Source organism: Suncus etruscus, chromosome 13 (assembly GCF_024139225.1).
Source record: "Suncus etruscus isolate mSunEtr1 chromosome 13, mSunEtr1.pri.cur, whole genome shotgun sequence".
Classification (NCBI taxonomy): Eukaryota; Metazoa; Chordata; class Mammalia; order Eulipotyphla; family Soricidae; genus Suncus; species Suncus etruscus.
This window is the reverse complement of record NC_064860.1, coordinates 21,102,977-21,129,140: the sequence shown is the minus strand read 5'-3', so window position 1 is coordinate 21,129,140 and position 26,164 is coordinate 21,102,977. Positions and strand designations below refer to the sequence as shown.

At 38.7% G+C, this 26,164-nt stretch overlaps 1 protein-coding gene and 1 non-coding gene across 3 annotated transcripts; one reads left to right on the top strand and one right to left on the bottom strand.

The window, feature by feature from the left end:
* Positions 1 to 970: 970 nt before the first annotated feature.
* PLSCR4 (phospholipid scramblase 4) lies at positions 971 to 24,739 on the bottom strand. Of its 2 annotated transcripts, none has more exons than XM_049785689.1 (7): positions 24,631 to 24,739; positions 18,916 to 19,139; positions 13,471 to 13,513; positions 11,654 to 11,883; positions 5,464 to 5,625; positions 3,897 to 4,052; positions 971 to 1,725 (listed from the first exon to the last, which is right to left on the bottom strand). In XM_049785689.1, exons 1-7 carry the CDS (start codon positions 24,701 to 24,703, stop codon positions 1,654 to 1,656), a joined length of 960 nt encoding a protein of 319 aa, XP_049641646.1. In that variant the 5' UTR covers positions 24,704 to 24,739; the 3' UTR covers positions 971 to 1,653. The 2 variants fall into 2 exon arrangements, with proteins under 2 accessions (XP_049641646.1, XP_049641645.1); XM_049785688.1 differs by lacking the exon at positions 11,654 to 11,883 and adding an exon at positions 8,670 to 8,899 and having other exon boundaries at positions 24,631 to 24,736.
* Positions 22,559 to 22,691, top strand: LOC126026947 (small nucleolar RNA SNORA3/SNORA45 family). The gene has a single exon (XR_007502130.1). It is a non-coding gene; the product is annotated as a small nucleolar RNA SNORA3/SNORA45 family (small nucleolar RNA).
* Positions 24,740 to 26,164: the final 1,425 nt, after the last annotated feature.

Here is a 26,164-nt window from a genome sequence, read left to right as displayed (position 1 = left end):
ATCTTATATTTATTAGAAAGCTAAAAGGAAGATGATGAAACTTAGCAACATATATTTCCAAGAATATCTTGTCTTTTAATCCATCTAACTGATCTTACACAATGTTTCACCAGAAAAAAAAAAACAAAGTATAAAAAATCAAGCTCTACTTTTACAGAAAGACAAATAACTGTAAGAGACATGTTAATAGCATATAAAACTAAAAAAATTAAAATGTAATACCCTCAAATAAATTTTCTATATTATGCAACAAAACTTGAAGCGCAGTGATGTAAGCAAATAACAATAAAAAATAGAGATAAACTTGTTGAATATTATTTTGCAAAATTTTATAAGTAAAATATGAGACTATAATATATAAAATAATATATATGTCTGTTTAAGATCACAAGTGCATTTTCAAATAAAAGGAAATACGACAGAAAGCAATAGTTATTGTTTGAGACGTAAGTGCAATTAGTAACACATAAAATACACTGTAAGAGTTAAGCAATATTTTCCATAAAAAGAGAATTATTATATTTACATGTGGCACCTTACTTTAAATGTATTAGAACTCAGCTAAGACACTCATCTCTGAAGAACCACTCACAAGAACACCAAGATATTTCGTTTGTAATAAAAACAGAAAAATAATACATTTTTTTTCTACACACTGGATTTGTGAGAAGAAACACAATCCAAGTCCAGGTAAGAGACTAACGTGCAACAGAGGCAAAGTGATTGACCACTAAAAATACATGATACATTCTGATGAGCCTATACATTCTTTTGTCTGTTTTTCGGGCAACACCTGATGATGCTCCGGGGTTACTCCTGGCTATGCACACAGGAATCACTTATGTCAGTGATTGGGGGATGGTATGGGACATAGAGGATTGAAGACAGGTGGGCTGAGTGCAAGGCAAGTACCCTGCTTGCTGTACTAACACTTTGGCACATCCATGTTTCATACAGGGATGTGAGCAGCTTTTCAGGGGCTGTCTCTAAGCTGCTTGAACTTCTACACACAGCCTATGGACCTAGTCATCACATAAATTAATAAACTAATCTTTTATTCCCATACAGGTACCTCCTGCTTTTCCATGCTTGTGAAGTTAATATTAGTCATGGGAAAATATCTTATGATAAAAAAGTATGCTTAATTTATAATAAAAGAAAAATATCCACAGAAACTTTTGTAAACTTTGGCAAAATGAAGTCTCCATACACGCATGCAAATACAATTTTCCTTCTAAAATAAAACAATATTTATCTGACATATTTTGGTTTGGAAAAGATGAAAAGTATTATTCGTTTGTAGGTAGGATCAAACTGTCCACCACTTCACTTACTATTAATGTGAAAGCTCTGGGACTTAGTTTCTCATTCTCAAGTGTGCTTATAGCTCATGGTGTATATGTTTTATTTTGTTACTGATTCAAAATTTCCACAGGAGAATCTCCAGTGTCTAACCAGGGAGACAATTAGACATGTACTCAATCAAAACCACATTCAGACGGCATTCTTATACTTACTCTCTCAGCTTACCTGTCAGAACTAAGACAATTTAAAAATAATCTTCAAAAGCAGAAAAGCAAATGTCAATAACAGGAAATTGACTGCAAGCCCAATACAAGGTGTCTGTTTTCTCTATATTATTACAATAATTGCTTAATGTCTGTGCCCATGATGCCCATGAGAGTGATGACGAGACTGTGCAGATCTTTCAAAATGTACAAAGTCCTGAAATTGGAAAAACAATGATGTGCATAACTGGATATGAATAATTTTATAATACATATATATGCTTTGGTAGACATATAAGTAAATACAGTGCATGCAATATTATCCTTTATAATTAACAGGTGATCAATCCATTTGAGATAGAAATGAACCATATAACATTTTATAAAGAAGTCTTAATATAATATGAAGGACAGCAATAAAAAATTGGAACTGTTAGGAGCCAATAAGTTTTCCATTTGGAATACCAAGTCATTAAATTTTCCTTGCTAAAAGGAGAAAATATTTGCCAGAGAGAAAGTATAGGGGTTAATGTGCATCTGTTCCATGTGACTGAGCACAGTTTGATCTCTGGCACCACAGAGTCTCTCAAAATCTGTGATTGAGAGGCCGAGCGGTAGTGCAAGTGGTAAGGCGTCTGACTTGCCCATGATAGCCTAGGATGGACTGTGGTTCCATCCCCCCGCGTCCAAGCCAGGAGCAATTTCTTTTTTTTTTTTTTTTGGTTTTTGGGCCACACCCGTTTGACGCTCAGGGGTTACTCCTGGCTACGTGCTCAGAAATCCCCCATGGCTTGGGGGGACCATATGGGACGCCGGGGGATCGAACCGCGGTCCGTTCCTTGGCTAGCGCTTGTAAGGCAGACACCTTACCTCTAGCGCCACCTTCCCGGCCCAGGAGCAATTTCTAAGCACATAGCCAGGAGTAACCCCTGAGCATCACTGGGTATGGCCCAACCCCCCCCCCAAAAAAAAATCTGTGATTGATTCCTTATCACAAAGTTGGGAGTATTCCTAAGCTCCTAAGCACTGCTGGATATAAATCAAACTCCATATAAACTCCAATAATAAAACTACATTTTAGCAAAGATTTTGAAAAAGAAAAATCTTTGGGCCAAAGCAATAGTACTGTGTGTAGATGGTGTTTGACTTGCATATGGCCTACCCAATCCTTAGCAACCCATATGGTTCCTGAACACTGCCAGCAGTGATCCCTGAATATAAAGCCAGAAGTAAATCCTGAGCACCACCACTTGGTATGATCCAGAAAACCCAAAAATAAAAAATCCTTTGATAATCTTAAATATACTAATTATAATATAATTATTTTAATGTATTATTAAATATATTATGCTATATTAATAATCATCTTGGCTTATTTTTAATGTAAATGTGAATTTTTTCATTATTTACGTAAGATATGAACCATGAATTAGTCAGAATTTCAGCAATCAATCTGATAATGGGACTCCAAAAATATGCTGAAAGAGGGGTTGAGGGGAATAGGGCAGGAAAGAAAACACTAATAGGCATTAATGTGGAGGGAAAGCAGTTTTAGAATTACTTCATTTGATCAACAAATCACAGTACAAGCAAGTTAGTGAGAATTATTAACACCACTTTTATGTTATGGCACTCACTAAATGCAGACTATCTTCAAAGACCTTGTTGGGTCCTTGATATGACAGCTAACATTCATATCCCCCAAACTGTAAGTTTTCTCATCTCTGTTTTACAGATGAAAAGACTACTGTATTTTCCTGCATATAAGACGTCTTTTGAAACAAAAAAAGTCAACCGAAAATCGGGGGTCGTCTTATACGCCAAGTATATCCCGAAAAATGTTTCAATATGCCGCTAAACGAAAATTGTCTGAATATTGCCACAAAACGAATTTTCCAACTTGATCCTGCACCAATCACTGCCAGGCTGCTCGGACCGCCTCTCTAACTCAGCCAATCCAAGCAGTCTTTTGATGCATGCAAATTAGACAATGTTCTGGACCCGAATCTACACTGTCAAAAGCCTGCTCAGATTGGCCAGAGTCAGAGAGGAAGTCTATGACAGTAGAACCTCTGAATCTTTGCTTGTTGTGATTGGCTCACTGTGGTACATACAGTTGCAGCACAGGAACGTTCTGTCTGATACAGCGAATATAGGCCTACACCTATGTTTTAACTGCAAAATTAGGGGGTCGTCTTATACGCCCGGTCGTCTATACGCTGGAAAATATGATAATGCTGGTAAATTAGAAACATTGCAAGGCAGGTAAGAGTAAATATCGACGCAAATATCAACATGATTTCAAAGTGACTGGCCTTTCTACTACATGACATTGCTTCACATCAGACAGAATAAACCCCAGGAAAACTCAAAAAGCAAAAGGCTTACGATAAGGAAGCAGGCTCCAAATATCATGGCTTTCATCTTCACATCCAGGTTTAAGGGAAAGCGAATTTCAAAGTGTTCAGAGTCAGCCACAGCTGCCACCAGGCCATTCCACTTCCTAGTAATACTTCCTATAGATGTGCCTTCCAGGGATTTCACCTTGAAAGACAAAAACTCGACTCTGTGAGGACTGAAATGTTAGAAGAAAAAAAAAAAAACTTTGTCCTTCCATAAAGAATCAGTTTCCAATGAAAAATAGGGTACAGTAAATAAATACCATCCCAATTTAATTTCAAATACAAGAGTCTGATAGAGAAGAGTAGTGTCTTATAGCTATTCCATAACTACCCTGGGCTGTGTTACCAATTCTCAAGTCCTGAGATGAGACTTTGTCCTCCAAGTTAGGAAGGGTATGTTTCAGAGAAGGGACTGAATGAGCTGTCTGAAAGTCATCTCCCTAGTAAAAAGGATAGAAATTGGGAATTGGGAGAGAGTGTCTCCCAGTTTAAGGTTGCAAAGAAATGAAAGAAGGGGGGCACAGTTATGTAGACTCCATAAACCCAGTGTCAACTAAACTTCTCTGAACAATCCACACTCATTTCTAAAGAGCCAGCTATTAAGGGCTTCTACTCCAAGGGCAGAGAGAACCTGGCATTTGCTAAAAAGGAACTATGCCCAAACTAACACTTTAAGATCACATAAAACAGGCTTCAAAAAATAGTTTCATAACAGGTTCTATTTATTTACAAAGGTTGTTATTTTTGAATAGAAGTAAAGCATAATAACATGGTAATACAAAATAAGAGCTAAGGCCATTCATTTTACCTGGTGTCATAGAAAATATTTAAGGAGCAATTTTATTTGTTTGTTTTGTTTTGGGGCAATACTCAGTGATGCACATGGCTTACTCCTGATTTGACACTCTGGGATTACTCCAGTAGGCTTGCTGGAGATTGAAATGGGGTTGACTATGACTATGAGCAAACCAAGAGCCTGATCCCTGGTACCATCATTTCATCCCTAATAAGTGCAATTTTAGATGCTGTGTTCACTGACCTGCAATACATTCAGAAAAGCTTCTTTCTAGAAGTTAAATTTTTCTAGGAAACTTCTTGGTTTGACTTTTGAGACAAGAAGCATTTTATAGCTACTAGTGAAAGATAAAATAAAAAGGGGGTTTCTTTTTTCTTGAGAAAATATTCTAACTTATTTTGAGTTGTATCTGTTAGCACTGTCCTATCAAAGTTTCAGGCAAGATGTCCATTCTGCAGCCAACAATTGGCACAGCCACCAGAAAATTTGTGATTTTGATGCTCAGTGATATATATGATTAGTCCCTTTTTTATAAGCAGAACTTCTCTTCTTCAAATACTGACATCATAAAGGGTTTACATTTTGGGAAAAATAAGCAACCCACTGACAATAATTTGGAAACCACTTCTTGCCAAATGTTGTCCCACACTACTTTATTCAACCACCTGTCCTTCTCAAAAGTCACTTAAAATTAGATAATTCTGCAGTCTTAATATATGTGGAGAGCAGTAGAAGCATTACTCTGACAGTTGTTTACCTGAAAGACAAAATCTGAACAACAGCCAGAGCTTAGGCATGGGCCAACAATTTTCATCATAACTTCTTTCTTTTCATTTTGAAGGTTGTAAATTGCCCGGAACAGGTTCCAGTGCTCTCTAACAAAGCCAATGGTGACACCAGGAGGACACTGTACTTCCATCTATAGATAAAAGAAAAAGATGAGAAGGCTAAGAATTATACACACACACACATACGCACACACACACACACACACACACACACACACACACACACCATCCACAGCTAGTAGGACAGTATGATACTACTAGCCATGCAGATAGGGGCCAGGGAGATCACTTGAAGGGTCATGTATGCAGGAAGTATGGCTTTGATCTCCAGCATCACATGAGAGTGACCATCACTGACCACCAAATAGGGAACAGTATTGAGCAGCACTAGATGTGACCTCCAATACTCCAAAATTAAAATTAAAAATTAAAAATATACATCAGCCTCTACTTTGGCTATACCTTTTAGTCTTAGGTTTGTCTTCAATGTACCAACCGCACTGGAAGCATAGGTCAGGCTATGCTCTGAGACCCAATCCCTACTGGTTTAAAAGTGCTCTGTTTTGCATGTTTAGTCAGGGCTCTCTAAATGGTTAGTCCTGCAGAACTGAGGGGGAAAAGAAACCTACACAAAGAGCCTCAAGCTACTTTCGTGCTGTCACATAATCTTTTGTCTTTAATGTGGGGGGATTGGGTATTCTGGAATAACCAATCAAAAACAAGCTAACACAGACCTCAATATCAGACAAGACAGTTCTTCTAGAGAACAAGAAAGCAAGGAGGCATTCTAAATTGCATTCTGTGAAAATAGAAGTGTATGAGAGTGGTGAACTTAACAACAACAACAAAAATCTAACCTCATCAAAAAATGGGGAGAAGAAATGAATAGACATTTCCTCAAAGAAGAAATATAGATAGCCAAAAAGGTACATGAATAAATGTTTCACACCACTAATCATCAGGGAAATGCAACAATGAGGTACCATCTGATGCCACAAAGAATGGCACACTCACAAAAACATGAATAATCAGTGTTGGAGGGATGTGGAGTGAAAGGTACTCTCATTAACCCCTGGTGGGAATGCCATCTAGTCCAGCCGAAATGGAAAACAATATGGAGATTCCTCATAAAGCTGAAAACTGAGCTGGCATAAGATCCAGCTATACCACTTCTAGGGATATACACTAGGAACATAAAAATACAACACAAAATTTCCCTCTGTATGCCTATGTTCATTGCAGCTCTATTTATAATAGCCAGAATCTGGAAACAACCCAGATGCCCAAAATAGATGAGTGGTTAAAGAACTGTACATATATACAATGGTACATATATAATATATAATTTATAACGGTACATATAGACAATGGAATATTATGCAACTGTCAGAAAAAATGAAGTCATGAAATTTTCCTATACATGATGGACATGGACTCTATTATGCTGAATGAAATGAGTCAAATGGAAAGAGATAGACACAAAATAGTCTCACTCGTCTGTGTAATTTAAGAAAAATAAAAGATAGTATGGTAATAATACCCAGACAATAGAGATGAGGTTTGAAAGAATCAGCCCATGATATAAAGCTTTCCACAAAGAGTGGCAAGTGCATTTAGAGAAATAACTATACCAACAACTGTCAATGGTAGCAATGGTAGTGAATGAGAGAAATGGAATGCCTGAAGACAGGGAGCAGGTTGGGGAGGAGGGAAATGGGGGGCATTGATGGTTGCGCTGGTGAAGGGGGTGTTCTTTTTCACCCAAATACAAACATGCTTGTAATCATGGTGCTTAAAAATATTAATGGAAATCATTAAAATTTAAAACAAAGTGTGTGAGGGTGGAAAGATATCTTAAGTAAAGCTTTAACATATTTTCTATTGCTATCTTTTAGCTCTTGATAGTTTCAATATTTCATCCTGGAAAATAATGGTTGCTTTATTGTATAATAGTCAAACAGCCATGCAATTAGATTATTTGAAAGGCTCAAAGTGGAAATTTTATTGATAATTTCTTTTCTGGTTTCAGACACTTCCTAGTAATTTTGAGTGCCCTGTGTTTCATTCTGGGGCAAGATTATACAACTTCATGAGTTGTCAAGTGAAATCACCATTATCTACCTATAAATATATACATATACATGAAACATAGACTTTAAAAATATCTTTCATTATTTTTTTAATTTGTATTTATTTTATTGAACAATTTTATTTAAAGCATTTTGATTTAGATAGTTATTCAATCTTCCTCAAGTCTCTCAGAAGTGAGAATGAAGCTTCGAGTCACCTCTTCTGCCTTGTACTTCCAATTCTTGTCCCTCCAAAGTATCTCAACACTATGAGTCCTCCTGGAATCTTGCCGAGCCATCTGACTCTCTTGGCACACGGGCCTGAGCTTGGCTCGGTCCTGTAGACATCAAAAACCTCCTGGGAACCTAAAATACTAATTTGTGCTACCTTATCGGGCAAAGTCAGGCATGAATGGTTCAATCCTTGTTTCTCAGATTTTGTGTGTCCACTCCACAAGGGATTGGTGTCATTTTTCAAAGATGTTTTTCAAGATAAATTAGTAAATGATCCCTATGTTTCACTATTTGATTTACATACCTCTAAGCCTAGGATCACATCTGCATTTCTTGGGGAGGGGAGAATTGGGGAGTGGAAGCATTTTAAGATAAGCTGGGGGGTAGGAGTGGTGGCGAAAGCGGTAGGGTGTTTGCTTTGCACATGCTAACCTAAGGCCAGGAGCAATTTCTGAGCACATAGCATAGCGAGGAGTAAGCCCTGAGCATCACCGAGTGTGGACCAAAAACAAAAACAAAAAGAAAGATAACCCTGATTTGTATAATGGATGTGATACTTTTCTAGGAGATATAAGAATTATTTCTAATTTAAGAGACATCCCTGAGAGGATCAGGTTCATGGATTAAAGAGCTCTAAGGGGGGTAAGGTACTGGTTGACAAAGAGGTTGGCGAAGCAGTTACTATGGAGGAGCCTAAATTCCCCATTTAAAAGCTCGGAATGGTTTACTTGGGTCAGACAATTTGACTTCTTCCTTGCCACAGCCTCTTTCATGCAGACTGGGGAAGCAGCCCTATGGGAAGTTTGGGGAGGATCTCAGGCAGGCCCTGCAGGGCTGGGGGTAAAAAGTCTCTCCCAACTTCTTCCTCTGACCTCTTGCCTGGTAGATGGGCAGCAGCAGTAGCAGCATATGGTGCACTTGAGGGGTCTCTGCATGGTCATCACTTCACGGCCCATGGAGTCAGTGACTCGGAGCACAAAGGGCCTCAGGCCACGATAGGCATTCCTGGTGTAGTCATCAGTATCTTCTGTCACCACATAAATCATCTGATTCTCATTGTTGCGAACATCGTATTTATTATTAGCTTCAAAATTAATCATCACTGAAAAAGCAAAAAAGGAAATCCCTCTTAAAAATGAGAAACAGTGAAAACAAGCCTCAAGAAATCTTTTATTATTTTGGTTTTGTTTTCTTTTGGACTACATTAAGCAGTTATCAGGGATTATTCTGGGATCAAAATTGCTCCTGGAGGGTTTAGGGGACCATATGGGACTCTGGGACTACCCACTCGCAAGAGTTTCACGCAAGAGGACAGTAGACAGACATAGACAGGTCACACTCACAGTCTTTCACAGCTGAGCCCCACTGGGCCGGTGTACTTTTGCGGATTTTCCCCGCCTGGTGTCACACACAGGGAGCCAGCTTTTGCAAAGGATAGCCGGTTTTTATGCTCTGAAGTCCCTCCCTGAAAATGGCGTCTGGGCGAGCGAGGTTTCTGGAGGCTCTTTTTGCCCCACTCGCAAGAGTTTCACGCAAGAGGACAGTAGACAGACATAGACAGGTCACACTCACAGTCTTTCACAGCTGAGCCCCACTGGGCCGGTGTACTTTTGCGGATTTTCCCCGCCTGGTGTCACACACAGGGAGCCCACATCTTTTTTTTTTTAACAGATGTAGAGAGGCCAGAGAATGTAAATGCAAAAGAGATGTAAGTTCAGCGAAAATTCAAAAATCTACTAGTTCTCTTCAGAGTACTTATGAATATACCCTACTGCTAGCCACCTAAGTTTAATGTAAAAGAACTAAAGAGTTCCCCAAATGAACTCAAAAGACTCAAAAAAAAAAAAAAAAAAAAAAAAAAAAAAAAAAAAAAAAAAAAAAAAAAGTCTCTCCCAACTTCTTCCTCTGACCTCTTGCCTGGTAGATGGGCAGCAGCAGTAGCAGCATATGGTGCACTTGAGGGGTCTCTGCATGGTCATCACTTCACGGCCCATGGAGTCAGTGACTCGGAGCACAAAGGGCCTCAGGCCACGATAGGCATTCCTGGTGTAGTCATCAGTATCTTCTGTCACCACATAAATCATCTGATTTAATAGTACTCTCACAAGAAACATTAATAGTACTCACTATCATTGAATTATGTTTTTATGTATGCAGAATGTCCATTTTGTACTCTGCCCTTTTGCATACCCCTTCATAAGTTCATATTTCTCTTTAACTTCTTTAACTCCTATCATCATTACTCCTTTTTTACCCTTTCTAACTTAAGTACTCTTGAGTCCTAATTCACAGACCAAAGTGGTGCCCTAGAGTTAACACCCACACAACTATTTTAAAAGGCATAAAAAGGACACATATCTTTTCAACATTTTATGCGTGTTTTCTTTGACGGCTATAACTTTTGCTAAATACTTTCTTATACAGTGATGATCCCCCCCATTTTTTTTTATCTTCTCTTTGTGAACTGCTCAATATGGAATTTGGTGTGAAAGAATCCCTCAGTTTAATACTTATGTTTGAACCAAGTCATGGGTCTTGTTGGAAATGTTCTTATGCCCCCATATATCTGATAGCACCACGTGGCTTTATATCTTGTTTGCGTAGGCACACTGACATGGGAAAATACTATACATACCAATAAGTTCTTATCTAATAGAAAGGGGAACACACAAATCTTGTAGTACAATGAGACCTTACACCCTGAACATTGACATAAAGACCTGGCACAGGCCTCAGAAGAATGGACATTCTCCATTTACCCCTTGATCTACAGAAGACATTTACAAAACATCCAAGGTTGTATATAACATCACCCGGAGGCATTCCTGTACCAGGGACGACCCTACAGCTGCTCTGACATCGATCTACTCAAAAGAGACATCCCTTAGCACTGAGAAGACAACAAGAACAATGACCTGTTTACTGGACAGGGCTTGCTGTATTGCCCATTTATGGTGAGGTTTGTCTATAACATCACCTGGAAGCAATCCTCTACCACGGAAGACCCTACCACTGCTCAGACATCGTCCTGCTCAAAAGAGACTTCCTTTAACACTGAGAAGACTTAACAACAACAACAACCTGCTTATAGGACAGGGCTTCCTGCATTCCCCTTTCATGGTGAAGTGAAACGAGAAGGCACTCCTCATCATGACTTCAATGTAGGACATGCAGATTCCAGAATCTTTAATACAGAAACATGAGACCAACAACAGAGACTCTGTGATAAGTGTGTTGGCGCTACGGACAATGTCTTGGAGCGAACGATAACTTTCCTGAGGCCTAGAGCTGGTCTTATGCCAGGAAACTTCAGGGGTAGGATCTCTTTGTATTTAGGCCAAGGCTATTCCTTTCCATGCCTCTCATATTTTGGTGGGCCTATGCAAACAACAATTGCCACTCTAACACCGTTTTTACTGTGCTCCTTTGACTCTAATCCTTAAAACACACCCACTTAAAATTTGAGGTTAACTTAAGCTAATATGCATGTACATGGAAATGTAAAAAACACTATGCCTCTAATGTTTAAGGAGTTACGTAAGCTTGATGGCTTTAGATTGCCTTGTGTGCTGTTAAGAAATATTATAATGTGCTACAATCTGGGGACTTGAGGGAAAAAGTAATTGCACATGGATTCTGTTTTATTTATCTTAACTTTTTTTGGTGAAAATTCAAAGTTAAGATATCAGCAAGGGGACTTCTTCTGATAATTATGTTATGGGTGATTGTCCTTCCACTGTAACTTTACCTTATCCTCTTTCTTTGCATCTTTTGTTCTCATAATTCATAATAAAAAATTATAAAAAAAAAAAAAAAAAAAAAAAAAAAAAAGTCTCTCCCAACTTCTTCCTCTGACCTCTTGCCTGGTAGATGGGCAGCAGCAGTAGCAGCATATGGTGCACTTGAGGGGTCTCTGCATGGTCATCACTTCACGGCCCATGGAGTCAGTGACTCGGAGCACAAAGGGCCTCAGGCCACGATAGGCATTCCTGGTGTAGTCATCAGTATCTTCTGTCACCACATAAATCATCTGATTCTCATTGTTGCGAACATCGTATTTATTATTAGCTTCAAAATTAATCATCACTGAAAAAGCAAAAAAGGAAATCCCTCTTAAAAATGAGAAACAGTGAAAACAAGCCTCAAGAAATCTTTTATTATTTTGGTTTTGTTTTCTTTTGGACTACATTAAGCAGTTATCAGGGATTATTCTGGGATCAAAATTGCTCCTGGAGGGTTTAGGGGACCATATGGGACTCTGGGACTTGAACTGCATGCTGTTCAGGCATGGCAAGGAAAGTGTCATACCTACTGTACTATCTATCAAGTCTTCTTTTAGCATTCCTTAAGAAATTAAAGCAAAATAGTTTTCACAAAACATTTTCAGGTATGGGTTGGGAACATAGATACATGATGAGTAAAAGCCTTGTTTGTGTCACCCTGGAATTAATTCTCAGTGCCCAAACAAAACTAAACCAACAACAACAAACAAACATGTCAGGTGAAATATAGACAATTGATTAGAACATTAAAAGGATACATATGCCTTAGAAATATATCTTATAATTTTTTTGTTTTGTTTTGTTTTGGGGCCACACTCAGTAATGCTCAGGGGTTACTCTTGGCTTTGTGCTCAGTAATCACTCCTGGCTCAAGGGACCATATGGGATGTTGGAAGATCAAACTGAGATCCGTCCTGGGTCAGCCGCATGCAAGGCAAATGCCATATCACTGTGCTATCACTCCGGCCCCTCTTATAATCTTGAAAATGGGTTACAATGTGTTTGTTTTTGTTTTGTTTTTGGGCCACACCCAGTGACGCTCAGGGGTTACTCCTGGCTATGCACTCAGAAGTCGCTCCTGGTTTGGGGGACCATATGGGACGCTGGGGGATTGAACCACTGTCCATCCTATGTTAGCGCTGGCAAGGCAAACACCTTACCTCTAGTGCCACCGTGCTGGCCCCAACAATGTGGTTTTAAAAGCACAATATACAATGATTTTTTTAAATGGCCAATATAAAAACAACTGTAAAATATGCATATTATGTATTACATGTCCAATAATATATATGAATGAAAAGAACTTTAATTATATAATCACTTAGATAAAATTTTTCATTGGGCGCTTAGGTCCTCAGCTCATGCAGTATGCTAAGATGATTAAATATGATTTCCAATTGTCTGTAAGAAAACAAGCCAAGGATGTCAAAGGTCCTAGAGGTAGTCAAAAAATGTGCCAACTGTGCCCAGAGAGATAGCACAGCAGTGTTTGCCTTGCAAGCAGCCAATCCAGGACCAAAGGTAGTTGGTTTGAATCTCGGTGTCCCATATGGTCCCCCGTGCCTGCCAGGAGCTATTTCTGCGCAGACAGCCAGGAGTAACCCCTGAGCACCGCCGGGTGTGGCCCAAAAACCAAAACCAAAAAAAAAAAAGTGCCAACTTGGGAGAATTGCCCATGAGACATTTTTTGAGGATGAACTCGCAGCAGCATTTTTCAAGGTCTAGAAATTTTCTCATGAGAGAAAATTGAATAGGGAAGAGTTGGGTTGGTAAAAGGGGTCCAGATTAGCCTGATAAGGAGTAAGTCCTTTATAAGTCTAAAAACAGATAAAATTGACACAAAAGAGTTCCAGAATTTAAATACTTCAAAACACTATTAAGGCATACCTACTTTCTATAGGTTGGAAATGCTGAAGAACATGTACATTATCCAACTGTTGGAACAGAAAACAAATTAGTGAGACAGAAATGAGAGAATCAAATCACAGCAAAAAATAAATAAAACAGGCATTTAATGTATATCAATTTATCCCAAAACATATTTTTGAAACAGAATGACTAAAATCAAACAAATTCTGACAAATAAAATTAATGTATCTTCCCTGAGGATATATGTAGTTGTCCAGATAGGAAAAATCACTTTTCTTAAGTTCAACTGAGAAAGGTAGAAAAAATATTTAATAGACTATATTATTATATATAATAAAATTATCTTCTTTTAATAATATATAAAATCTATTTAAGCACCATGATTACAAGCATTATTGTAGTTGGGTTTCAGGCATAAACAGAGGGACTGGAGAGATAGCATGAAGGTAAGGCCTTGCATCCAGAAGGATGGTGGTTTGAATCTCGGCATTCCATATGGTCCACCGAGCCTGCCAAGAGCGATTTCTGAGTGTAGAGCCAGGGTTAACCCCTGAGCACTGCTGAGTGTGACCCAAAAACCAAAAAAACAAAAAACAAAAAACAGACATAAACAGAATACTCCCTTCACCAGTACAACATTTCCACCAGCAATGCTCCCCCCTGTTTCCCAACCCCTGCCTGTATTCCAGTCAGTCTCACTCATCTATGGATTTTAAGAAAAATAAAAGACATTTTTGCAACGATCCTCAGAGACCAAGAGAGGAGAGTTGGAAGGTCCAGCTCACGACATGAAGCTCACCACAAAGAGTGGTGAATGAGAACAGTGAGAACTATCATAACAATGTGAATGAATGAGGGAAGTAGAAAGCCTGCCTAGAGTACAGGTATGGGTTGGGTGGGGAGGAGGGACATTTGGGACATTGGTCATAGGAATGTTGCACTGGTGAAGGGGCGTGTTCTTTACATGACTAAAACCCAACTATAGTGATATTTTTAATCAAGGTGTTTAAATAAAGATATTAATAAACTTCTTTAAGTTTGTAAACACTTTTAGCAACAGTTATAAGGCATTAGCAGATTCTAGAGTATGAACCAATGAATAAATATTTGTGCTTACACCAATAACACCTAGGCCTTTTAATAAGGCTAGGGTGATGGCAGTGTTTGATTTTTGTACTGCAGCGGGGAGAGACACAAGATTATATTTAAGAGGTAATAAGGCAATTTTTGATCTAACAGTCAATTTAGGCATTAAAACAACCAAAACACAGTGGTACTAGGACTAAAGCAACAAATGTAAAACAATGGGGGAGATAAACTAGTGAAACAGGCAAAAAACCGTTAAATTGGGGGCAATCATGAACTGAAAGGAGAAATCAACGACAAGAATTTGATTACAATTTTTTCAGATTATTAAAATTTGCAGCAGGGAGGTCTTAGAAGAGTTCTTGCATTGGGGATACTTTTGGAGCTAGGCCCAAATCAACACTACTGTTGATTTCCTAGCAAAGAGTGCAGAATAACCGCCGTGGTTCAAAATTTAACATTTTTTTTGAGAGAGGGGGGAATTTGTGTTATCCTTAGAGTAAAATGTTGCTTTTTAAAATAAATTCGGCTTAGCTAGAGATAGCATTCAACACATAGAGGATAATTTAGTAAATAGACAAAAAGATATAGAGCAGAGTGAGAGCTGGTACAAACATTGGTTTTCTACCACTCCATGGATAACAACAGTGCTCCCAGCCTTTTTGGGGCCCTTCATTGGCTTTATGTTGCTAGTTTCCTTTGGTCCTTGGGCTTTTCGCAAACTCACCACCTTCGTAAAGAATCAAGTGGATGAAGCAACCAGAAAGGACTCAAAGGTTCTATACCAACAACTATGCACCTCAGAAGACCAGCTGACACCTGACATCTCCCCTCCTGCCAACTCTCCGCCACTTAAGTTTGAAGTTATCGAGGAGCTGGCGCATAGACCTCAATCTGTGCCTTGCCAAGCTTTGGAAACGACTGAATCAAGGGTAGCAGATGCGGTGACTGGAAGCCCCACACCTCTTCACCCAGTGTGGCCAGTCCACCGAGGCACATCTGTCCCTTCTATATTGTATACTAAGGAGATGTGGGAGATCGAGCACCCCACATATCAAAGGAACTCTGAATGAATTTTCCACCGCCTGTCTGATTCAAGCCATAAAAGTTTGCATAGCCCCGAACCAACAGAAAACTCTGCAAATAAATTTAGCTCAGCACAAAGAATCTGGCTTAACCAGATGCCTTAACCTTTCCATGGAACCTGTTTTTGTAACTGCTCTCAAGCATGTAGTTATAGATATGTTTTTGTAAAGTTTAAATTATGATCCTTATTGCTTGCACAAAAGATAGATCTAAATGGAAAATAGGCTAAACAAATAATTGTATTTGCGTAAATATCAATTAGCTATTTGTTTAAGAATTTGCTTCCCCTCCCCCCATCCTGCCAGGTTCCTCTTTATCCTTCCCGCCATCAAAATGTGTTTATGCTCCCATTGGTTAAAATTGTTGTACTTGTACAAATCTGATTGGTTTATGTTTCAATCCTATGTTACTAAAATAGGCCCTGGATTGAGCTATTATGAAAGGGGCCCTTGGGCTACTGTGAAGGTAAGAAGTGCTCAGGCCATGGAGGTATTGTTGGAAAGATGTGTGCAGAAATAATGTTAACCGTATATTAACTTCTGATCCTCAATAAAAATAAGCTATTATAAAATAAAAAAAGATATTAATAAATAAGGCATTAAAAACAAGAATGTGATCATATATAAATTTTAAGTAACTAAATGTAAATAGTTTGCAGTGTGTTTGACTACATGCCCCATAGTCATGATATAATTCATGACATAAGTACATGGGGTAGCAAAAAAAAATTAGGCTCAATAAAATGAGGGATTTCAATTAAAAATATAAAACTTCATAGCTTCTATCCAATGAGGTGGCACAGGGAACCAAAAATATCACATACTATATGTCATTAAAGGAGATAGTGACTCAATGAGGTCAGTACAGCTAGAACCATTTAACAGATGATGTGCTTTTACTACCAGCAGGAGGCACTAATAAAAGTTGTTCAGGGTTGTACAGGGGGAAGGGAGAAGAAGCGCTATTAAAAACCAAGTGTTGTAGACAACTTTGGATGTTTTGTAGATATCTTCTCTAGATCAGGGGTGAATGGAGAATGCCTATTCTTCTGAGGCCTGTGCCAGGTCTTTATGTCTATATGTGTAAGGTCCCATTGCACTACAACATTTGTGTGTTCCCATCTCTATTAGATAAGAACTTATTGGTATGTATAGTATTTTCCCGTTTTAGTGTGCCTAATCAAACAAGAAATAAAGCCATGTGATGTTATCTGAGTATATGGAGGCGTAAGAAAACGTCTAACAATACGCATGACTGGGTTCAAACATAAGCATTAAACTGAGGGATTCTTTCACACCAATTTCCATATTGAGCAGTTCACAAAGAGAAGATAAAAAAGGGGTTGGGGATCGTCACTGTATAAGAAAATATTCAGCAAAAGTTATAGCTGTCAAAGAAAACACCCATAAAATGTTGAAAAGAAAAAAAAAAATACAAAACCAAGTGTTGGGGCTGGAGAGATAGCATGGAGGTAGGGTTTTTGCCTTGTATGCAGAAGAAAGGTGGTTTGAATCCCGGCATCCCATATGGTCCCCTGAGCCTGCCAGGAGCAATTTCTGAGCGTGGAGCCAGGAGTAACCCCTGAGCGCTGCTGGGTGCTACCCAAAAAAAAAAAAAAAAAAAAAAGAAAGAAAAGAAAAGAAAAGAAAACCAAGTGTTTCTAGTTCCAAACCAGTAGCTTCCTTTTTCCCTATTAAGAAAAAACAAAAATAAAAAGAACCCAAAACCTCAACACATTTTTAAAATAGAAAACATAAAAGACAAAGAGTACACAATGTTTATTTAGCCTCTGTTAGAATAATCAATACATTATAAGGAGCACAAGGGTTTAGGCATTCATCTTTCATACAACAGTTTAATCCTCATAACTGCATTTGATCTCAACAGAAGTGTCCTCTGAATAGAGCTACATGTAAGCTTTCAGCCATGCAGAGTGTTGTCCTCAAACAAACAACAAACGCATACACAGAACTGAATGAACATTGCAAAAGTCGTACGATTTTCCTTTTTTATTACTATTTTGAATTAGGGGAATTCTTGATGGGGTTCAGGAAATTGTAAAGTGTTGGGATTGAACCCAGCTCAGCTGCTTGTGTGCCTTACCCACTGTACTATTTCCCTCTGACCCTAAAAAGGCGTGTTCAAAGAGAACTATAGATTTTGAGTTTCCAAGGGAAATTTTTGTACTTATATTCAAGTTTAAAATGGGGATTTCCTATACCTAATGGACTGCTGAAGTGACATAGGAGTTTACTAAAGCACATTACTTGAATGACTGGTTTTATAGTATATCAATATTTTGTCCAAAAATAAACAATGTTTGATTCATATATAGCTAAATTTTCCTAATCCAATTATATTGTCAAGTACCTATAAAAAAGCATAATATTTTATGGATGGAGTATTTTGGGGTGAGTGTGTAGTCGGTCTGGGAAGCCTGTCCTGGAAGTACTCAGCCAATCAGGTTGGCACTTGAATTACAAATGGAGCCGGTATGGACATGCTTATCAGGTTCTCTACTGAGAAAGAAAACTGAAAGGGAAACACATCAACTCCATGAAGTAACTGGATACGTAGAGGAGACATCAAGTTCAGAATTGGCTTCAGAATTGGCAAGTTTCTTGCTTACAATACATTTGTTATTCTTTTCCCTAAAACTAAAACATGATTCAGTGGTTTTAAAGAACTAGCTGAAAACTAGATCTACCTTATCTCCTGTCAGCAATCAAACAATCATTCTGATATCAGTTCTGGAACAATACTATTTTGTCCACCACCTGATATATTGCTGCAGGGAAACTCCAAAACAATCTGACTAGATGGAAATTAGGGAGCTCCAATAATTACACTGTGGGCAAAGAATCTCTGAAACTGAGCTTCCAGCCATTTTTGGTAGGCACCTGGTTTTTAACCGCTTTGTAAGTTTGGGAGGTGGTAGGAGCAGCTGAAGAAGTTAGCAATAAGGTAATAATTTTATCTCTATTCCTGCCATTATTTTAAAAACTCCTCTCAATCCCTGTTGAAGACATCTTGACTATCTTAACTCAAAATACAGCCTTCACTAAAATCATGTTTTTTTCCACCAAAAGCACAACTTCACAAAAATCATTTTTTTCTCACCAGAGGGCACAACTCTCTTCCGTGTTTTCAAAACAAATGAAGCAAAATGACTGGCTTGTCAACTAGACTCTTATCACCCATCTCCTATTCATCTACACAAGTTTTTATCTCTTCAAGTCAGATTCCCATACACGCAGTCTTCCTAAGAAAAAAAATACAGGTGGGGGTGAAGTACCTGGGTTAAGAATTCCAGACCAGGAGGGCAGTTTGGCATAGGAGTTGGCCCAGTCATCCATGTGATTGGAGCAGTTTGTCTTGGTGCCGGATATCTGCCAGGTTGGTACTGTATAGGAGAGGTACCACCTGGCTGGTGCAAAGGGTAGGTAGTGGGCTGCTGAGCATTATAGTATACCATAGGCAACCCTGTTCCAGGTTGGGGCACAGCTGATCCTGGGGGCCCTGTGTTGAAAGACAAATAAAAACATTAAAGCAAAACAAAAAAAAACATTAAAACATTAGTCACATTTACTGTATTGGTAGCTTAGCATGGCTTTATATGCAAAGATGATGGGGATCACATACATTTACTTAAAAATAACAAGATGTTTCATATGTTGGGTGGATGTCATAGGCCAACTCACTCAGGGAACTAACATTAATTCATCTAATCCTTTTGTACTTTACAAGATAATCATTGCCATGACAGAGGTATAAAAATGAGGTTTTTTGAGTCAGGAGCCAAAGTACAGCTTTGTCAGCCCAGGTTCAATCCCCCAACATCCCATCTGGTCCCCCGAGCCCACCAGGATTGATTCCTGGATGCAGAGTCAGGAGTAACCCCTGAGCATCACCAGGTGTGTAACAACTCTCCCCCCCAAAAAAAATGCTGAGGGAGATGAAAGAGGCAGACTACAGTGGGCTTAGGATAGAGGACGCCAGAAGCTTTGTTTTGGTGAAAGTGTCTTAATTATGCACATCAAAACCCTAAAAGCTAAAGCTATTACTATTGTAACCATGCTACCTAAACTTCAGTAAAAAAAAATTCAAATTTGGAAACATAAATATAGGGCTTGACACAACACAAACTTTTTCATTCCCACAACATTAGGTTTGTCCTTTGGAAATAATATTTCTAATTTATTAGGTTGTAGTAGAATAAACATCAATTGTACCTCAACTCACACTGCAAAATTTTATTACTACAAGCCACTTCAAAAGAGGTGTTTTTTTTTTGGGGGGGGGCTGGTGAGATAGCATGGAGGTATGGAGTTTGCCTTGCATGCAGAAGGACAGTGGTTCGAATCCCGGCATCCCACATGGTCCCCCGAGCCTGCCATGAGCAGTGTAGAGCCAGGAGTAACCCCTGAGCACTGCCGGTGTGACCCACCCCCCCCCCAAAAAAAAGAAGGGTTTTGGTTCTGGGATACACCTGGTGATGCTCAAGGGTTTTGGCGCTGCAATTAAGAATTACTTCTGGCAGTTACTAGATAATCATATGGGATGCTGGGAATCAAACCCAGATCAGTTGCATGCAAGATCAGTGTCCCTTTCTCACTGGCCTAACTCACCAGCATGTAAAAGCAATGATTTTAATGGCTCTTAATTTCAGATATATGTGGTTACTCCCATACCATTAACAAATTATTCCCATCCTTCTTACACTGCTTCTCCCCTCAAACATATACACATATATCTTAGTTTTAGAATCAATTTTCTCAGATCTGGAGTAACAGTCCAATGGGTAGGGCATTTGCCTTGAATGAGGCTGATATGGATCGACCTGGATTTGATCCTCGGCATCCCATATGTTTTTCAAAACCTGCCAGGAGCAATTTCTGAGAGCAGAGCAAGGAGTAATCCTTGAGCATTGTTGGGTGTGGTCCTCCCAAAAAATTAAAAAAGAAAAAAGAAAAAATTAATAATCAACTTTCTTTAAAGATTTGGCTGAATTAAAGATTTAATTTTCATAGAAATTAAAGCATATAATTTTTTGTCTTGTGTTTCACTTAGCATACTGCTTTCAAGGTTCACCTATAGATTGTGTGTCAGAGCCTATATCATGTTTGTGGCCAAGCAATATTTCAGTTGCATAGGCAGATCACATCTTTTACTTCCTTTAATTAATATATTCACATATGAGGTATTTCTACTTTCTTTTTTTAATTTTTAAAACATTTATTTAGGGTTTGGGGCCACAGGGGTTACTCCTGGCTCCGTCCTCAAAAATCTCTCCTGAAAGGCTCAGGAGACCATGTGGGATGCTGGGAATCAAACGTGGGTTTATTCTGGGAAGGCCAATTGCAAGGCAAATGCCCTACCACTGTGCTATCACTCCAGCTTCAGGTATTTCTACTTTCTATTATAAATAACAGTGCTGTGAAGAGTGGCAGATAAACTTGGGTGTGAACATGTTTTTAACCCATGTTTAATTTTTTGATGAATTTTCCAATTGTTTCCCAAATAAAAGAGATTTCTAATTTTACCACATTCTCACTAAAACTGCTATTATGTCTTCTATTGCAGTAGAACACTTGTGAATTTGAATAAAATTTCCAAGTCAGATAAACCTCAGAAAGTCAGACATTACCAGAGAGTCCCAAATCCTGAAAGTTCTATGAGATGATAATCCTATTATATATTAAATGTAATTGATATAACTAAATTAAAAATTCTTTAGTGACAAATATTTCAACTTCAGTCTAATTCTTAAAGGTGAATGACAATTTAATACCCAACAGTCATCATCAAGAAGCATATTGTTTAGCCACTAGGTGGCAACCCCTACAAAATTTTGATACTTAAGTCTTAACGGATAATTTAAGAGTTCTATGCTCAGCACACTATTTTCCACCTGATCCCACCATTGTCTATTGTCAGGTTTTTTGAGAAGACATTCTCCCAGAAAAGCAGAACATGATTTAAAAACAGTGTTTTCACCTTAAATTAATGTATCTGGTCTAGTTGAAATCTAGTTCTAATATATATAGTTGTGTAGTGAAAATCATGTTTACTAGAAGAGAAGTAAAAGATAGAGAAATGACCAAATGCAGCCTGATAATAATGTAGAATTTTAAGATGTCAATGGGAGGGATTGGGCCAGTGTTGCCTAAATAGGAAGTGTATGACTCAGATCCATTGAATATGCCTACACAGTCAGAGAGGGGCAGGAAGCCAAAGGAATTCAGAAAACACTGCAGGGAGAAACTAATCTGAGCCCCAGGGTCACATTCCAGAGCCCAATTACCTTTGTCTTCATTTTAATAATTTATTTTTTAAAAGATACAAGGCCAGTTATAATGGTGTTTATTCAGTACTTCTGATGTGATACTAGTACAATGTTAACCATGAAAAAAATAGGTCCATTTGGGGACAGAGGATCACATACACACACAAACAAGCATTTTTCATGGGGTGTGGGGAGAGAGATGGTTCAGAAAATGAACAATGGGGAACTGGAAGTTCAATCCAATGCTGCCAACCCCCAATCCAATGTTCCAACTAGAGTTCAACTATGTTCCTCAAATACACCATCATTTAAACCCTAGACTCATAAACAAGAAACACTGAATGGCCGACCAGATGCTGGTAACATTCTGATTTATAATTCGTCCAGCCAATCTGACAGAACTGTCTGAAGAAAACTGGCAGTATCACTATGGAGTCATACTTCGACTTAGCCTTTAACTAATAGCACTGTCTTCATTTTATAACTACTGGGATTACTTCGCACTTTTACAGCTGAAAATCGATGGTTTTTCACCAGTTTCTTAAAGAAATTTTGCCGCACCTCATCTATGCATTCGGCTACAATCCTTTTAGAAAACAATTTCCTTAGTTAAAATTAAGTATATTTTTACTTTTTAAAAAACACTGTACACACCGAGACTAGAGTCATATCCTGACACACTGCTTGTCCCCTGGTGTGCTAGAGTCCTCGGAGAGAATGTGCTGATCTTGATTTACTGGCAGGGGTAATCCATGCCCCTATTAGTGCCTAGGTCAGAAACATGTCCTTCCTGCCTCATACATGGAGTAAGTTGTTTAGCATCAGGAGATTGCTGCCTACAGTGGTGTATTATAAAACTGTTTTCTCTTTTCTAGAAAAACAACAACAACAACAAAAACAAAAACACTGTACACATGGGGCCAAAGCGGTGGTGCAAGCAATAAGGCATATGCCTTGCCAGCGCTAGCCTAGGACGGACGGCAGTTCGATCCCCTGGCGTCCCATATGGTTCCCCAAGCTAGGAGTGATTTCTAAGTGCATAGCCAGGAGTAACCCCTGCGTAGCACTGGGTGTGGCCCCCCCAAAAAAACACGCAACAAACAAACAAAAAAACACTGTATACTCCACATTTTGATAAGCTTGTGAGTTGAATTTTTATGAAACAATGTGAAGGTATTTTCCTGAGGGTACTTTCCTGAGGGTATTCAGACACACCAGCTTCTTTTTTTAGGTGGGGGAGTCACACCCAGTAGCGCTCAGGGGTTACTCCTGGCTCTAGCTCAGAAATCGCTCCTGGCAGGCTCATGGGACCATATGGGATGCCAGGTTTCGAACCACTGACCTTCTGCATGAAAGGCAAACGCCTTACGTCCGTTCATGCTATCTCTCCAGCCCCAGACACACAAGCTTCTTAATCAATGCTTAAGATAACCAAGCTAAGCTCCCTGGCTCTGCATTCCTCTTGACATTTGATCCATACAAGTCTTACACCCAACCTACACAACCCCTGCTTTGAGGCTTCTTGTCCTTTCTATGTGTTCTTTTCCATGTTCTATTTTGTTTGGAGGGCCACTCCCAGCGGGGCTGAGGAGTTATTCCTGGCTCTGTGTTCAGGAAACACTCCTTGCAGACTCAGGGAACGAGATGGTATGCTTAGGATCAAACCTACATCAGGTGTATGCAAGACAAACATCTTTCCACCCAATTCCTTTATTGGGGCTGGAGAGTGGCACAAGTGGTAAGGCATTTGCCTTGCACGTGGCTAACCTAGGACAAATGAGGTTTGATCCCTGGCATCTCATATGGTCCCCCAAACCAGGGCTGATTTCTGAATGCATAGCCAGGAGTAACTGCTGAGCATCACTGGGTGTGACCCAAAAACAAACAAACAAATAAGAAAAAGAAACTTTTTTATCATGATGGGAAATTTAACTTCCTCAGGGAGGGTGTCCTTCAAATACTTGATAGTCTCCACAACAAATCTTGGAGGATTTAGTATTTCTGAGAATGCTGCTGAGTTATTCTAGGTAGTCAGGTTCAGGGCTGAGATCTCTGGATCCTTCTTGGATCTCTGGATCCTGCACTGCTGAAGGAACCAGCACCTCACCCAGACCTGACTTCTCTTATCATCTAGATGCCAAGCTGCTCAACCAGTCCATAATATAGAAAGTCCATGGACATTTGTAAGACTTCAAGCCTGAGTAGCCTATTAATTCCTGTTCTAATCCTACTTGTGAACATTCAAGCTTTACTGATTAGCTCACACTGTTTTAAAAGCAAACTTAAATATTAATAGGATTTTCTGAAACTAGAAAAGATCCTTTTTTTGTTTGTTTGTTTTTTTTTTGTTTTTTTGTTTTTGTTTTGTTTTGTTTTTTGGTTTTTGGGTCCCACCCGACAGTGCTCAGGGGTTACTCCTGGCTGTCTGCTCAGAAATAGCTCCTGGCAGGCACGGGGGACCATATGGGACACCGGGATTCGAACCAACCACCTTTGGTCCTGGATCGGCTGCTTGCAAGGCAAACACCGCTGTGCTATCTCTCCTGGCCCAAGATCCTTTATTATGATTGGGACCACACCCAGTGTGTTCAGAGGTCATTCCTACTGAACTCAACGTATCATCTAAGGTCCTGGGAGTCAAATCCAGATCAGCCGTATGCAAGCCTTCCCTACTGTACTATTGCTCTGGCCTCCTGAAATATCTTCTCTGAGTATTTAACTTACCTGGCACAAAATGGGGGCTGTAGGCAGGAGGAGCATCAGGCTTTGAATCAAGAATCGGAAGTTGGCTTTCCATTTGATCTGCTGGCACTGTAGGGGCTGTGGGAACTGCACCGTTTGGGAGAGAGAAAGAAAGCCTGATTTACAATGAAAGTGATTTGATAAAAAGATATTTTCACTTCCTCAATGCACTTATGTGTATTAGACACCAACTTATTAATATATTTGATGTATTTTCAGGTTGACTATAGATAAGAAAAGCAAAAAGAAAGTAAAACAATTATTTTTGGCTATGACTGAAGTGATGATTAACAAATTACTGATTCAGCTGAGGGATTCTTGACTATGCAAAATATTTACAAGGAAAATATTTTACCACTATAAAATATGAGAAAAGTTATCTACAGAGAAAAATGTATTTCTCTTCCGCTTCTTATAATTATAAATTCATTACATTGGAAATAATTTTCTATTATATAAAATGGGGGAAAAAAGATGTAGAATGAGAAACATTTTCCCTGTGTTCCTTTTGGGAAAAAGGCTATTTTTGAACAAGGGATAACATAATAGATACGTCATGATTTAAAAATCAGTGATGTTCCACACAACTGAATCAGTGGTGGAATAGTCTGTTTCCATCATCTCAATTTGATTATGTTCCTCCTAAAAGCCATTAGATCACTGTTATTGCTACAAGTAAAGCATTAATTCTCTCTTCCTGATGTTAGACTTCTCCTCTTACTCAGATTAGAGAAATTTCTCTCTGGGCTCACAGAAAGGGCAAGTTCAGAATCTCTTTGGTTTTCAATCTCATTAAAGATAATACCCCATGAAAGAATTGCTTTTTAACCCTCACCCTTCATCTTTTGCAGACCTTGTGGATCAAGGGTTTCCTTAGGCTCTAAATGCCAAACAACATATATATACATATACATATAAACAATATATACATATAATATATACATGTATATATACATGCATACATATATACATATATGTATATATACATCAGCTTCTTTATTCATCATCTATTCTGAGACATTTGTTGTTTGTTTTTTCACTGATTGGGGGTATTTTGAATAATGCTGCAATGAACATAGGAGTACAATGCCTTTTTTTCTGAATAGTCTTATTGGTCCTTTTCTGAGCTAAGAAGTAAAATTGCTGGATCGTGAGAAAACTCAATTCTTAGTTTTTTAATAAGTATCCATATGCTTTCTAAGAAGGTAAAACTAGTTGGCATTTCCACCAGCAGTGATGAAGGCTCCTTTTTACTCCATGTTTCTACCATAACTGGTTGTTTTGTTCTTTTCAAAGTGCATCTGTGTTGGTGGTGTCAAGTCATATATCTCGTTGTTGCTTTGATTTGCATTTCCTTTATGAACAGTGATGCTGAGCATATTTATATATATATATAGATAGATATAGATAGATAGATAGATAGATAGATTACATTTAAAAGGAAGTTTCTGTAATCTCATCTCCCCAATATATGATGGGGCTGATTAATTTTGTCTTGTTAGGTTTTACTAGTGCT

What these genes read in the sequence shown, in the direction of transcription:
- PLSCR4 (XM_049785689.1), bottom strand. Translation starts at nt 24,703, where the DNA reads ATGGAAAGCCAACTTCCGATTCTTGATTCAAAGCCTGATGCTCCTCCT. An exon ending in GCATTTCCAACCTATAGAAA is followed by an intron (nt 11,884 to 13,470) that starts GTAGGTATGCCT and finishes TTGCTTTTTCAG; the next exon opens with TGATGATTAATTTTGAAGCT. An exon ending in GTTCAGATTTTGTCTTTCAG is followed by an intron (nt 4,053 to 5,463) that starts GTAAACAACTGT and finishes TTGTCTTTCAAG; the next exon opens with GTGAAATCCCTGGAAGGCAC.